The sequence below is a fragment of the Schistocerca piceifrons genome, chromosome 1 (genome assembly GCF_021461385.2).
Source record: "Schistocerca piceifrons isolate TAMUIC-IGC-003096 chromosome 1, iqSchPice1.1, whole genome shotgun sequence".
NCBI lineage: Eukaryota > Metazoa > Arthropoda > Insecta > Orthoptera > Acrididae > Schistocerca > Schistocerca piceifrons.
This window is the reverse complement of record NC_060138.1, coordinates 1,105,594,115-1,105,610,716: the sequence shown is the minus strand read 5'-3', so window position 1 is coordinate 1,105,610,716 and position 16,602 is coordinate 1,105,594,115. Positions and strand designations below refer to the sequence as shown.

Here is a 16,602-nt window from a genome sequence, read left to right as displayed (position 1 = left end):
GAGACTACTAGAGACCAAAGGTCTTTATGGCAGTCAGCCTAAGCGTCAACTAATATTGTCATACAAAACATATTAGAAAACACGTTCTTAGCGATGAGACACCCCATAACACTCATAAACTAACCTTAATTGCAACAAGTGACATTCCAAAAGATCTGACAAAACGGATTATTTTACATATATCATACAATAATCCGTAATCAAAATTAAATACTTGAGACGATATATGGAGTTACAAAGCTGTATGGGAATTGGAAAAATGTTTTTCGCTCTCGAAAAGGTTTTCCATCCACGTGCTGAATGTCGCTCAACGGCGAGTGGCTATGGAAACTGGATATTGGACGAACCAGTAAAAAAACTTGATTAACGGCAACAAGCACTCTACGGAAATCTCAACATTAACAGCGAATCGCCAGTAATATCATTGTTCTCGTAACACATCAACAGCTACGTGTACAAAAATTTGAACTTTAAATGACATGACCAACGTCGTCGTTCTGGACCTGGATTCAAACCCAACAGCTACAGCCATTTCTTACCAAGCTAAGCTTTGTTTGTGCCTTATTGAGACCCGATCACTAGGCATAAAGAGACGTGAAGTATAGACGTCTGCACCAGTATCAGTTATCAATTCAGATCCTGATAATAAATGACGAAAATGTTTGCACCGAACTGGGAATCCTGTCATAACAGTTACCTTCCTGGGAACTATCCCCAACGACGTTTAATATGGTGTCATTCACAAGGAACAAGGTATGCTCATGTTTAAAGTTGAAATGCCATCATGTAAAGCTTGTGACAGGGATGCGAACCCAGCACCTAATCGGATTGTTAACGAAGTACGTAAAATCAGAAGTTAAATATCAAATGTTTTCACCAAGAGCGAGATGCTGGAACCTTAAATGACGATAGAATTGTTTTTGTCTGACTGGGATTGGAACCCAGCATCTAGCGCCGTCGTTTTCTTGTCAGGAACAGACGATAAATAGCTATTGTTGGTTCACCAGTAGCGTGATGTGCGCATGTTTAGTTAGACATCAAGTTCTGTGCTGAATGGAATTCAAACCCCGCACACGTGGTCATGAAGACACTTTAACTATCAAATTCTTTTCCAATAATAGCTAGGAGTAGCATATTTGTACTTTCAATGATGTGATGGAAAATACTCTGCTGGCTGGAAGTTGAATCCACAACATATCGTCGTTGGTGATCACAACGAACACAACGTCAAACACAAATCCGTTTCCGCCAGTAGGATCGAGAGGAATGCTTGAACTTGAAAAGATGTAAGGAAACATTTGATCTTGTAATGTTCTAATGAAAAACTCATCATGTGGCTGTGAGTTGAAACGAACACGTTACAGCTGACACCGCACGAAGAGACGTTGAAAATGCAAGTATTTTTTACTAGTAGTTCGGAGTGCACATGCTAGGGCTTGAAATGAAATAATGAATATTTTGTGCTGATCAGGATTCGAAACCAGATAAGTGCCTTTCGAGGAGGCCCAGAAGAGTTTGCAATCTTGGGGAACACAGTAAAATCGAATTCGACTCCCAGTCCAGCACCACAATTTTCAACGTCTCAGTTTCAAATAAAGTAAGAGCCTTGTGAACTTACATGGCCATTAGTTCATTAAATGAAATACGTTTTCTAGTTTACGACGGCTTGCCGGTGACAGAGTCTATGCCTTCCGGGGTTTCTCCATCTGTCACAGCTCAAACGAATGCCGCTCTGCCCCAGTCGGCAGCGAAGGGATGTTATCTTTACTGAGGATATTGAACTACGGAGCTTACTGGCGTTCTGCACTTGGAGTTACTAGGGGTGAAGGAGAGTTACTTGTGTGTGTTAAAAATCTACGCCTGACGTGAGATGTGAACCTACACGTTTTACACATCAATACAAGATTAAACCACCAGCTCACAGAACCCCCTGCCAAGCACATAATTATGAACTGCAGAGTATTCATTTGGATGTAGATGCAGATGTCAAGGGACAGATAACAGGAAGGAGGGCGGGATCTGGGAATGAATAGAAGTGCAGAAGTGCAAAATATAAGCGTGAAAGGCTTACAAAGTATTTCTTACTTAGATGTGTGCCACAGTTCGTTTTATCTTAGGACCGAGAGATAAGGAAGGACTGTTTTCAGAACGAAGAATGGGTTATAGGGAAGGGGAGATCAAAGAATACGGTTTATAGGTGTTGAGAGGAATGATAGACAGTAAAGACACTAGCAATTAAAAGAGAAAATTATTTTGTCGTGATGATCATTTCTTCCTATGTAGGTGGGTGCCAACAGAATGTTTTCGCATTCGGAGGAGAAAATTGGTGATTGAAATTTCATGAGAAGATCCCGTCGCAACGAAAAACACCTTTGTTTTAGTGATTGCCACTCCAATTCACGTATAATGTCTGTGACACTATCTCCCCTATTTCTCGATAATACAAAACGAGCTGCCTTTCTTTGTACTTTTTCGAGGTCACCCGTCAGTCCCACTTGATGCGGATCCCAGACCGCACAGCAGTAGTCCAGAATAGGGCGGACAAGAGTAGTGTAAGCAGTCTCTTTGGTAGACCTGTTGCACCTTATAAGTGTTCTGCCAATGAATCGCAGTCTTTGGTTTGCTCTACCCACAATATTATCTATGTGATCGTTCCGGTTATTGTAATTGTAATCCCTAAGTATTTAGTTGAATTTACAGCCCTCAGATTTGTGTGACTTATAGCGAACTCGATTGTATCCGACGTTACGGAGTCATAATGGATATCGCTCGAGAAATTCTTATTCGATTTGCCCCCAAGCGCTGTCTACGTTCTTCGTCAATCTCATTGAGTCGACGATCATGTAGTTGATTTGGGCTGCGTATAAGCCATTAGATATTTCAACGCCACATTGATGGCATTTTTCCCAAAGAAATTAACCAAAAACTGAAGTCAAATGTTTGTAATACACCAAATTACCACGAACTGACGTGAATCCAGTCTTTGCAACACACCAAAGATTTTATCACCACCAGTAACATACCGAATTATAGCTTTCAATAGTATTTTTTTTTTTTTGCTACGTGTCAATATTCAATGCGAACGTTGTCGTTGTTATGAAAACATGCAACAGTAGAACTGTAAAATTGAACGTCATACTTATTTTTTATCAATTAATGTGCAGCGTAACTGTCAAATCGTCCGTCACGTTTCTTTCATCAAGATTTTCATACAAAAATATCATCCAAATTTCCGACTTTTCAGCTGGATTTTCTTTCACAAACCTTGTACCAGCAGTTACGAACAAAACAAAAAAAGCAGCTAAACCGCTGGAGTCGTTCTCAAGTGACGATCTTTCATACACACAGCAGTTGATTTTTATTTACATAGATGTTTTTAACCCAAAATGGAAAACGTCTTCATTCAAATGTTCTTGAGGACTATTCCCAAAATGCAATAAGCGAAACACCTACACTCTTCTCTAAACATAGAAACACATTATCTTTATTCAGAACAACTTGATTAATTTTATCATTCATTTGTCAACCGTTCTGCACTTCTTATAGACATCTTTCTAAAAGTATCAGAATTAACAGAACTTACCACTGTCAATTTGTTTCCAAAGGTATCTTCAGTTCCAAATCATATTCCTTCTTTTAGTTACATAAGAAATTAGAAATTTATTGCAACTAACTAGAAAGGATGGAAGTGACAAAAAGTGATTACTAAGAAAATGAGATCACAGATATCTGATTATTTGGACTTTATTCAGTAACTTACCACAAATGCGCAGAACAGTCATAATTACTGTTTTACTGTTGTGTTCTACAATCACATGTGAGAAAAAAAGCAGAAAAATATTATACATCACAATTTTTAAAGTTATTCATCTACATTTCAATTTGTTTGTGCATCTGAAAAGATTCTGAAACTTGTATAGTCACAAAAAGTTAAATATCAGTCGAAATTCAATGTCTTTACCTTAATTTCTCTGTCCAATATTTAATAAAAATAAAAAACATATATTATTCTTTGATAATTGTATTATATTATTTTACATAATTCTTTGGCAAATATATCTCTATTAAAGTTACTTCCATTCATTTAATTCTTATGTAGTCCTACTGCTAAGAGGAAACGCCTATTTTTACTGATAATCTAATTCAGTGACGTAGAAATTAGAGTTTGTTTGATACGCTGTAAGTGTTTCACAGTAAATCATTGTATGTGACACATAAAATCTCATTTTATGATATTAATACAACAAGAAGTAGAAATCATTATTTTAAGGGTCAATGATAGTGACTGGAGATGAAACGGATATGCAACAGCTATCCAGTAACAGTCCTGTCTGGCGCAGTTTACTATCTGGCTGGATACCAGATTGTAGACCAAAATCTGAAGGATACTGGGTTTTCCATAAATTATGAAAATGTAATAAAATCGACTTTATTTAGTTCACATAAAAAGATACTCTTAAGAGAGTAAACGTGGAATATCTTCACATCAAAATACCGATAAAAAATTTATTTTAACAAGAGGGTAAATTGGTATTCATACTATCGACACAGTTGCAAGCTACTCAAAGATAAATTCTGGTAGCTTTATCAAATTCTGTCATTGCGCGGCATTAGCTGACCCCCAAATACCAGGATCATGATCGTGAATGATTCGAATTGTCTTCAAATAACAGTTAATCTCACTTGCACTCGTGTTTGCTTCTTGACCATCAAACTGACTATTATTATTTTCATTTACCAACAAATTAAAGAAATCCCAAAAAGTGTCGTGAGCTTTACGAGTCATAGTTGATTCAACCTTGTCTGCTCTACTTCTTTCAACTGGCATTCGAGATGACTTGCTACTGGTGGAAAATTCTTCGCAGAATTTGTATAAGACCGTCTGTTGAGCTCTTTCAGTTTCAACAATCTCCAAGCAATCTGTGTTGAATTTTACATGTAGGAAGCTTGCTGTCAAGTAATCTGGATATTCATTTAAGCTGAAACGACTTTCTAATCCAGCTCTCGTCTGCCGTGAGTGAGAGGTCCTCTGTGCTGTTTCAACCTTACATAAATACTGATTTAATGTCATAACATGTACTTTTACTGGGGATAGACAGGAGAGACGAGAACTTATTTTTGTTATTTCTTCAAGTTCTTCAAAAGCTTAACTCACTTCTCCAACCACAACTACTCATGAGACATCAAAGTAATAAGCGTATCATGACATAGCCTGATTTTGTTTCAATAGGCGCTCTACCACATAAAAGATGGAATTCCCTCCCCTGCTGATATCTTCTCCTTCTACTTCAGATTGGACCTTCAATGAGTTACAATCCTCTGAAGTGAATTGACGGAACATTTACAAGAATTATACTGAGCCTCCAGAACAACTTTGTCTTTATCATTAATGAGTAAATGCATTTTTCTTTGGAAAATATCCCTGCGATCTGTGACAGAATAAAGCTTCTTTGTGACACAAGAAGAGGCAGCCAGAGCTAGAATTAAAATGGATGTTTATTTAGTCCGTGACCGGTTTCGGGCTGCAGCCAATCTCAAACCAACCAAGTTTGCCGAATAAAAGATTCAGCACAATACATTTCTACAGTGTTGTTGGACACTAGATAGAACAGCCAATGGAAGTCGCTCTTTCATTTCTAGTTGTCGTGGCTGCCCCATCAGCAAATGGCTTAATAACTACAGCGTCTTTTAAGTGGCTGGCTTTCTAGTGAACATCCATGTCTGTTACCCCCCGTTATTAACACTCCATCATCCACAAGAGTGATAAGTTACATCCTCATGCGCCACTCATGTGATGAAGTGTTCTTCCTCCAGTTCTCTGTCGTGTCCACCACTTGCGCATGACCTTTACAAGGCTGCGGTTTTGCAGGCCATGGTGATACAGTGTGGCTAACTAAAACTGGCCTCCCATCCAGTGATGCTTCCATCCTGTTTCTACATAACTTACGGATGCAAATTTACGTAAGGGAGGTATTCTCGTCACTCTCGATGCCACATGTATTAAATCTCAAACAAGTGAAATATACACACAAAAGCCTGTCCCATGTGCAAAACCAGAGTCTTGGAACACTATAAATGACACATACAACCGAGGAACCCGACATGTAAGGTGTCCAAAATCACGAAGCCTTACAACATCCATTTTAGTTGCAACTCTGGCTCTCTCTTGTTACATCACAATCTAAAAATGAGTTGCTGTCCCACTATACCCAACACACTAGAGTTATGTAAGCTTCTTTGCTGTATTTTCTCCATCTCGAGAATCTTGATAAGGCTTCACACCAAGAACTCCATGTTTCAGCTGCGATATGAAGCTTGTTCTAGGATTCTTGTAAATCCGGTCCTTTCTATGGTAGATAATGGTTCATTGTATAGTGCAATTATATCTGTATTAAATAATAATATTTTTTTTGCCTTTTACGTTGTGTACGACCCAAATCAATTTGCTTTCAGAAGATTCTAGCATAGTTATTTTTGTTGAAGACGAATTTGTGTTGAGGGAGGCTGAAAATGGTGAAGCGCCGAAGGAGGCTGTAACTTTATTAACTGCTTGAAATTTATCTGGATGTTCCATCGTCAAGTGATTTTTCATGGCTGAAGTAGCTATTGGAGAAAAACAATATGTCATTAGGCTTAAGGTATATTAGATATTTTCTATTACTTTAAGTGGTTTCTTATAACTACACTTTGCAAAAACATGTACGTATACCAAACAATTTTAAATAAACTGAATATTCGATAAACAGAAACCCACTTAACTATATCAGCAATCACTTATACGGGCAAACATCTTGTTGATCAGTGTAATAAAACAATTCAAAATAAAAGAAGAGAAACTAGTTCGTTGTTACTTATCTACTTTTTTTACTTCCCCACTACGAAAAATTTCAATTACCATACGGCCGGTCTCTCCTTTACCGATGAGAATTTTTATGATTCAACTTCCAATGAACAAATCATTTTCAGATATAACATCAAATTACAAAAATTTAAAAGAAATCACGTTTTTTAAGAAATCAAATAGCTGAATCACTCAATCGATATGTCATTCGTTCGCTTCATTCATGAACGACAATGCCCGAATTCACCCGAATCTGCCGGATTGTCTGCACCTGACCTCTGTGGTCTCGCTCACTCTACAAGTTACGACATGCTCCTTGAAATTGTTCCACTGAATATCGGTTGAACATCCAGCTAACAGGACGGCCGGACAACTGGTATCCCGCCAAAGAGCTATCCGTTTCATCTCTGGTAATGACAGTACTGTTGCGATGTTTCTTTTTCCATAAATTTTGTCTTACCATACGTTTCCTTGGTATTTTAGGGTTTCGTATTCCCATGCACACATTCCTTGCTGGCAAAATGGATCCCACCCAAAGAAAGTGATGTTTTGGGAACAGCTGTTTACACAGGTGACGTATGTTCAGTATGCCTATTTAATTTGATTGTAACGGTTTTATGTGTATATAGTTTCAACGCAAGTGAAAGATGTATGGGCAGTTTTGAGAAATCTTTTACTAGCTCAGTGAAAAGTATGAGAAACATTCTACTATTGTGCAGCTGCAAAATATGGAGAAAGACAATGGTAACCCTCAAATTTGAATTTTTCAAACCTAGTATAGTAAGACAATGGTAACCCTGATCTACGCTAGGTGGTGTAACGAGTTCATCTTACTGAGAATATTTCTTTTTGTAAACATCCCATGATTTACTGAGGACAATGTAGTTGCATTGAAAGACGTTTTGACTCTATCTTCGTTCAAGATCTTGTAAAAATCTTGAATATGGGAATAAAATACGTAGCCTAACTAGCTGGCACAAAGACAATGGTAACCAGCAAATAACAACATGATGTGGAAAACAAAACTTACTTGACTTGCAATAGAATTAATATAAGCAGAATCATCCGTCTCCTCGTTTGAATTGAAATCTAGAGTGTTAATGTCATCATCAAAACAGTCAGAATCACTGGAATCACCACACAATTCACTTAAAATTACAAAAATATCAGAAGTTCCCTCACTGTAATGGTAGCACAACCTTGATTTGTTTCTGTGGGAATCCACATACGCCGCTGAGAAACAATGGTAACTCACAAATTCAAAATGAAGGCAGCAGCAGATCGCAGCGAAGGAAGTTGTGATATTTTTGTAATTTTAAGTGAATTGTGTGGTGATTCCAGTGATTCTGACTGTTTTGATGATGACATTAATGATCCAGATTTCAATTTAAATGAGGAGATAGAAGATTCTGCTTATATTAATTCTACTGCAAGTCAAGTAAGTTTTGTTTCCACATCGTGTTATTATTTGCTGGCTACCATTATCTTTGTGCTAGCTAGTTAGGCTACGTATTTTATTTACATATTCAATATTTTTACAAGATCTTGATACGAATATAGAGTCAACACGTCTTTCAATGCAACTACATTGTCCTCAGTAAATCATGGGATGTTTACAAAAAGAAATATTCTCGTATTTGTGGCTTAATATTTTATTCACCTTATTACTTATGGGGTTACCATTTTATTGGTTAGCAGCACTTTTTTAATATTACACTATCCATACAAAACTTTTTTCTTAATAGAAGGAAGACGATCGCAACAGAACCAACCCTGGGATTAAAGACGTCACAATGGAAACATCAAGAAAAAGTAAAAGTCTAGTGAAGAAACAGCAACAGAAGAAACTTGCAAGGAATAGTGTACTTGAGTATACTACAAAAGAAGGTATAGTGGTCCAGGCGAGAAATTTAGTTGGGGCTTCCTGCAAATTTTCTAAAACATGTTTGAACGGGTTGGGGAGAAGCTCATACAGAGTATAAACAAGTCATTCTGGAACAGTGGGGCTTCAATAGACAAAATGCTTAGTTGTTTGGTTCAAGAATAGACCACGTGCCTACTCACAGGAAGACGTGCAGTTTGTCGAAAAATATATAAAAGGTATTCCAAAATACAAAAGTCAATACATTAGAAAAAACAATGGTGAAAAATTCTGTGTGTTGATGGAATATTCGATACGAAGTTGCTACACCTATTATGAAGATGAATACTGTCCTGATACCAAAGCGAGGCCTGTGTCTTTTTATAAGTACCATCGCATTTTCATTCAAGATTTAAATATTTCATTCAAATTACCAAAATCAGATACTTGTCCAACATGCGATTCAAATGAAATTCAACGACCCGGAAAAATTAAGAGAAATAAATATACAGAAGGAATTACATCTCATAAGAGCCCATGCAGGTCAAGATAATATAAAAGTGCAAACAGAGACGGCACTTTTTGCTAAAGACATTCATTTAATAACTTTCGATCTACAACAGGCATTGCCCACTCCTATACTCTCTACAGGTCCAATATTCTATAAGAGGAAACTGTAGACATATAACTTCAGCATTCCTCCCGGTAATTCGTCACCAGGTCATTTCTTTCTTTGGGGGTGAAACGGTAGCATCAAGGGGCTCAGAGGAAATAGGCAGCTGCTTACGGAAGTGTTTTGAAGAGCACAATACACGAGGGATTAAGTTCATTGCAATTTCAGACAACTGCTCAAGTCAAAACAAAAAGTGCAACATTGTGTTTGTTTGAATGTTGCTTATAGCAAAAGGAAGATTCTCCACCACTGAGCACCACTTCCCATTTCCTAGACATCTCATGGTGCCAAGCGATTGCTGTTGTGGCCCAGTATGTTCGCCTACATGTGCAGTTTGTATATGCCTCTCAAGATTTGGTGGACACCTTGAAGAAGTGTGGCCAAAACCGACCATTTTGTGTCCATGTTACGTCATCAGAAGATTTTGTATGCATCAGTGACATGAGATCTACATTTACTCAAAAGAATATCTCAGTAGAAGGGCACAACGTGTTATTACGAGACGCTGTATGGCTCCTCCTCGATGCAGATGAGCCAGGAATCTTGTTCGTATCAAATAAATTGCATGGGGAAAACTGACAGAAAGTCAGTTTACACAAACGAGGTTGCCCTACAATCTTAGAAGGAACCAGTCTTCAGAAGAAGTGTTCTGGGTCAGTTCCAATTGGCTCTAAGAAGGAACAAGACCCCATATCTGAACGGAACTGGATACCACCTATTTATAACAAGTTCTACAAAGCAATAAAAATTAAGAAGACATCTACAAATGAGGGTGAGTATGTAGTTGCATCTGCAGACGAAATGTAAGAATTTTCAGCTGTCATGTGTTTGTTGCAGGAAAACAATGGTATGCCACATAATATGTTCGCCACAGCTAGGGGAAGATAGAGTTCAGGACATTATTAACTCAAAGCTGGTACTTTTTCCCTTGATATGTGTGCTTAAGATATTGTACAGTGACTACGAGTTGCACTAATAATAAAATTTTAATAATTTATGTATGAAATATTTTTTAAACTTTTTCAATTGCATATCTCCATTTGTAGCTAATGTACGTTACCATTATATTTTCCCATACCCATCAATTATAGAGTTCTATTTTCTTGAGTGTCTCAGGCATTGTACTTTTAATTTAGGGAGTACAGTATGGTTTGCGAATAAGAAATTATTGAGAAACAACGTGGTTGAAGACATATAACTTTGCAAGCAGTTCGTTTCGACGGCATCGTGATTTGAATAAATATTAATCTGTTTAATGCATTTTCTTTTGACGGTGGAACGATCAGCTGTTCCCATTCAAAATGAAGCTATAATGATATTGTTTTCTTAACGTTTCTGTAGGTGATCAGCTGGGCACAGTAGTAGCAATGATTATATCAGGAGCATTAGCTCAGAGTGCTCTTGGGTGGCCATCTATATTCTACTTCTTTGGTGGACTTTCCATACTTTGGGGAATGATATTATTCTGGTTTGGAGGGAATACCCCTTCTGGACATAAGAATATTTCTAGAGCAGAACTTATTTATATTGAAGAATCTTGGAAGGACGTCTCTCGTGAACGAAAGGTAGGATACAATTTATTTTTTACGATATACGTACTTTTATTGAATATGTTATTACTGAGGCTGTTTTACGTATGTTGTTTACAGAAGTTTCCAACGCCGTGGATATCAATTTTCACATCACTGCCCGTATTTGCTTCTATAGTAGCCACTATGTCGCTGTGCTGGGGATACTACACACTCCTGACAGAGATACCAACGTATCTGAGTAATGTTCTTCGATTTGACATTGCATCTGTAAGTAAAATAGGTTACATCATCAACTGTACTTGGGTGTAAAATATGTGACGGAAGTTGTTAACTGGGGAACTGATTATAGAGAGTTTTCTCCACCCTTTGATCCATTTCACATATCAGTACTCTGAGGTGCTTTAGACTTTGCTCGTAACTTTATAAATGAGTCTGGAAAAATTATGGATGTTGTGTAAATTATCCAAACTGTTACCGACAATCAAAGACTGAATCATTATGAAATCAATCCGGTCCACCAACGTTTGCAGCTCCAGATCTCTAGCTTACGTTCTTCTAACGATGCAGTGAAATAAACATGTCCTAGATATAAACAAAGTTGCGCGCCATTTTGAGAGAGAAAGCCAGCTTACGAAATTTCAGAAAGTTATAATTTCTAATTCTAGGGTCGTCTATTTGTTTGTGGATGTAGGGCACGGTAATTATGCGAAGTCCTCAGCATTCCAGTCGGACAGCAGAATTTCTCAGCTTCATATTCCAAGTACCAAGAGATGATGAATATGACATACTGTTTCGTCACAATTGTATCAGTTGTGTTGACTGGCTCCAAATACGATGTACACTGAGATGACAAGAGTCATCGGATAGCCTTTGCTAACGTAAAAGGTACGAAAAGGTCCTAACAATGGGCAAGTCTTGCTTTTGGATCAAACTCCCAGAGTTAAGGACTAGTAGATTCTCTTGTGACATATAATGATAAAAGCTATTCAGAACTCTACTGGCAATAGCGATTTAGTATCTTGTAGGAGTAGTCATAGTTGGATGCTGCGGTAATAGTGCATACTTTGCAGAATTTAATTTACGAACCTACAGGAACGAATAGTAATTTGTTCCTAGCACTTCCTCAGTTGAAATATGATTTCCCTTTACAGTGCAACGAGCTGTGAGAGCTTCAAACAAGTTAACGAAGAAGGCTTGAGGTTGGTACGCTAAGCTGGATGCCTCCATTTGCACATAGCCATTTACGATATGGGACCACTTTCGTCAGCTGCTTTGGACTTGATGTGTGTGTTTCATGTGACGTCATGAGAATTTTTCTGACATTTACTGTGAGAGAGTTACTTGAGCTATAATCAGAACGCAGAACGAATTATGATCGTGCTTTTAGGGACATAAGAGGCCACACTAGCGCAATGACCCGTGGGTGCGGCAAGATGAGGAACAGATTGTAGCTACAGCACCGACCGGAGTAAATGCGTAAATCAGAAAATATGTCAGCTACTGCTGATAACTCACTGACTCGACGAGTCGGTTGTTGTCCCTCGTCGAGCATAGAAATGAGGTCCTATGGGCCAGATGGACACAAGAAATGGTGTTCAAGTTCGGCAGTATATCACTTTCTCAAAACAGACAAATGAAATCTGTAGGTATTGGCCAAGCTCTTTTCGGGCACGGGAATACTTTGTGTGGGTGCTGAGTTTTATCACCAGTATCCGGCATCTGAAGATGACTTCAGGTTCAGCACGAAACGCTTTACTTGGCCGTGGCAGCTACCAGTGTTGATGGTTGATAGGCAGTCTGGTTCTTCACAGTACAGTGCACGTCGACAGAGGACGATGATGTTATTAATCGAAGCCTTATAGACCAAATAACAAGTGATGATAATTAATGGTCATTATGAGGCTCATTGAACTGAGCATAAACCATATTATTTGGTCAGAACTGCGTTTTTGTTCTGCTGATATTTCTAATTGCCGACGGTGTTACCATAGTGCTAACACCAGTACCTGGGAGATCACAGGAGTTAAACACTGTCGGGCTTGGCTAGCACATGGAATGGTCACGTCTTGGTCTGCCGAGTGCTGTTGGCAAGCGGGGTGCTCTCAGCCCTTGTGATTCCAGTTGAGGAGCTACTTGATTGAGAAGTAGCGTCATTGGTCATGAAAACTGGCAACGGCCTGGAAATAGACCGCATGCACCTCCGTTTCCGGTGATGCCTAAAGGCTGAGGATGACACGGCTGCCTATTCGGTCGGTGTTTCTTTGTTTTTGAAATTTCTGATGATTGCAGCCGGCTTCTAATGACATTGCAGGGCGGTACGTGTGGGGTGGGGGTGGGGGGGGGGGGGTGGGGGGGTTAATCGATGTGTGTTTCTGTTTCAGTCGTATGAATTTGTTAGTTCGCAAAAGGCAATCAAATTGGACTAAAGCTGTTAGTAATACATCTCACGAAAGACAAGGTGAGACTGGTAAACCTTATCTATACAATTTCTTTGTTACAGAAGTTTTGCGATTTTATCTGAGTGCTTCGATAACTTATCACATAATGGCATAATTGTGTCGTGTAGTAAAGCCGTATGCCGTATCAAACTGCGACTGTGTTTGCATTTGTCCCTCTACTATAGCATCCAAATAAGTGCTTCAACGTATTTCGATTTTTTAACAACTTTTTCATGTTTGTTCATGGTGTTGTCACTTGGGACATCACTGTTCTCCGGGTCTATACCTCATTAGGGTTCCGCACTTCCAGTAAAAAGGATGGCGAGGGGTAATACCTGCAGGTAAGTAAATGAGTTTAAGAGCTATCTTGAAGGCATTACGAAAGGTGTCCACTATTTTGCGGGTTTTATGACGGTTTGGGGCATGTTGAATGCTTCAAGTGTTGCTGTCATGGGAATACCCTATATAAGCTGGGTAAACATTCTTGAACCGTGCATTTACTTTCAAAACCTTTTCTTAAGAATTTACTTCATTTACGAACGATTCATCAAGAACATTAACACATTTAATCACACTATGTGAGCGTGGAAGTAGTTGCGATTGGGTAACTGATGAAAACAAATTAAATTTCTTTCAACAAATGGAAATTTTATTTCTAAAAGCCCTTTTTTTAAACAGATTTAAAATTATAATCAGAAAGCATCCTCAAAACATCAAGTTACAATTTTATTCAGAGACAGAAACAACAAATATTGACAGTATGAGCTTTCGGGCTGAGAACCTTGCCGCTGCCTTTTGACACGGCCGTAGTCACGACTGCTCACAACAAGCTCTGAAAGACTACACTGGTGCAAATCTGCAACACACCAGATTACTTTAAACTAAAAATTTTAACAACTCACACAAGCACATAAACTATGCACCCCGTAGGAGGGATAGAAATGGTACAAAACACTAACATTTAAAAAAATTAACTTGCCACCGAAGGTGCAACTTGGTTTGAAAGAAAAAAAAACTCTTACTGTGGGAGGGTGGCAACTTTATGTACTAAAATGACCATGAAATGCAGTCTTACATAAAATATACAACATGCTCTACATTACACATATACCGCCTCTCAAGATGGTAGGCAAGATAAAAACATATTTCAGGAATTCGGCCGTTACACTTCAAGCAATAAATTCGTTAATACAGGATCCGACAAACATGACAGTGGCAGCTATTAACGTACGGCAGACCTACAGACAGACAGACAGACACTAACTGCCCAACAAATACGGACGGGAGACAGACGAGCAAGCTGGGGACGAGAGACTGACGAAGAAAACAAGTAGAATTTAACAAGTAAATGAAGCAACATATGAAGAATCACTTAACTTATAATAAACTGCGATGTCTGGCGAAGACCTGGCGCAGCACCCCCAAAACGCTCTCCCGAATCGTCCGCTGCCAGCCGCTTCAACGGACGCAGGAAGGCGCGCCGATCTCCCGTCTCACGGCGTCGCAGCTCGCGCCGGTCAGACCGATGTCGTCGGTTGACTCCTGTTGCTGTCGTGTCGGCCGCGAAGCCACTACCCCTCGCTACACGGCGCGGGCCACTGGACTGGCGTGGCGACCTCACATGCGCCGACGCTCAAGACGGACAAGTCATCTTGTGTCCCAGTGCGCGACCGACCAACCGATCGATCCAACCGCCAATGACCATTGCCTGAACAAACTCGAGCAGACTGGCGACTTAACACATGCTTGCACTCCGGACGACAGACAGACACTGATGCCCAACACTGACCCGGCTGACCAACTGACCAGACACTAACTCCGACTGACCAACCGCCGAGCTGATAGCACCCCTTAAATGCACGTGAACAGGCAACCTTTCCCCTTTCCCACCAGAGGGAGACACCAAAGCTGCGGTTGCCACAGCGGCGCCACCGCCAGAAACGGAGGGGGAATGTTTCAGTAGTCACAATTCTCGATTTATGTGCGATATGCAAACATACAAGCAGTGTCGACTGCTTCACACAACGAGCTGCGGCGCGATCTTCAAAACAGCAATTTTTTACCACGCCTTATTTCTCCTAAATTTCGTTGTCGTTTTCTTTTTAGTGAATTTCTTTGTTGAAACAATAAAAAACTATGAATTTGCTGATCATCACTCTACTTCTGACACCATTACGTCATGTGAAAATAGATGCGAGGGAGTGTTCTCCATGATGAAAAGAGTCGATAGACTACTGCTAGATAATTTTTTGGCATTAATCTGCATACCAAAAGTTTTTCACTCCTGGTTACCTGCAGTTACACAGTTAGGAGTCACTCTTTCAGGGGTGGAACTACGAGTGACCAACTGTGCGACACTGCCAAGGGTTTGATCACAGCTGGGCCGTTTCTGCGTCGAAGTTGCGTTACCAACTGTGCTATACGGTCTCTGCAAATGTAGACCGATAGCTGGCCTGTTTATTTGTCGATTACAGGAGAGTCTGCTTCCGGAATCAGGGGCGCGACCGAGACTGAAGGGAATTTGGGACTTATTTGTCACCGTGCTCATGTGAAGAAATATCCGGGAAGTTCCGACATTTCAATTGGAACTACGTTGTGGTAGGTGGTTGCAGGTGGCGGCTGAGCAGGTGCTGAACTAGGTATCGCTGGCAGAGGTTCCTCTGAGTGTCCGTCGGAAATAGAGGGTGGTTATTATCAAACCTACGCTGCTTGAGAGGGCTCCCTTCAAAAACGAGTAATTGAAGGACAATGAAAGTCTGTGAAAACATTTGTAAGGACATGCGGAAGAGAAATAGTGGAAAAACCATTAAGAAACACACATTAATTTCCACATGACAGGGTGACATTTGTTAAATGCGTATCAGTTTTACGTTCCAGTCTGCAAACATTGCACAATGCGACGACCATCTACATTCACGATAGAGTGGAACCCCACTAGAGAGCGCTCTACTGCTGCCCGAAAAATCTGATGTGGAATGCTGGCTACCTTCCTCGCTATGCTCATCTTCAACCACCAACGCGGGTTAGTGACCCTTCGATAAACCCCCACTCATTCAGGAAACCACACAACCAGAAATCACACGGTTTCAAATCTAGTCATGTTGATAGCCATGCAGTTTGGAACGATCGACTTATGATTCGCGTTTCCCCAGATGTGTGGTGAAGTAAACGAACGACCTCACGAGCAATGTGTCAACACCCTTGAAGAACAGCACCACTATTGCTGTTGTTTTGATAGTGTTACGAGTAAAATTGCT

At 39.7% G+C, this 16,602-nt stretch overlaps 1 protein-coding gene across 1 annotated transcript in view; it reads left to right on the top strand.

Annotated features, from left to right (window-relative positions):
• The window catches only part of LOC124777980 (vesicular glutamate transporter 2.2-like), a 93,055-nt gene that overhangs the window by 41,786 nt on the left and 34,667 nt on the right, over positions 1–16,602 (top strand). Inside the window, exons 3-6 of the mRNA XM_047253547.1 lie at positions 8,183–8,279; positions 8,587–8,728; positions 10,717–10,940; positions 11,025–11,174. Of these exons, the coding sequence (XP_047109503.1) occupies positions 8,183–8,279; positions 8,587–8,728; positions 10,717–10,940; positions 11,025–11,174 (613 nt within the window). The remainder of the gene's footprint in view (positions 1–8,182; positions 8,280–8,586; positions 8,729–10,716; positions 10,941–11,024; positions 11,175–16,602) is intronic.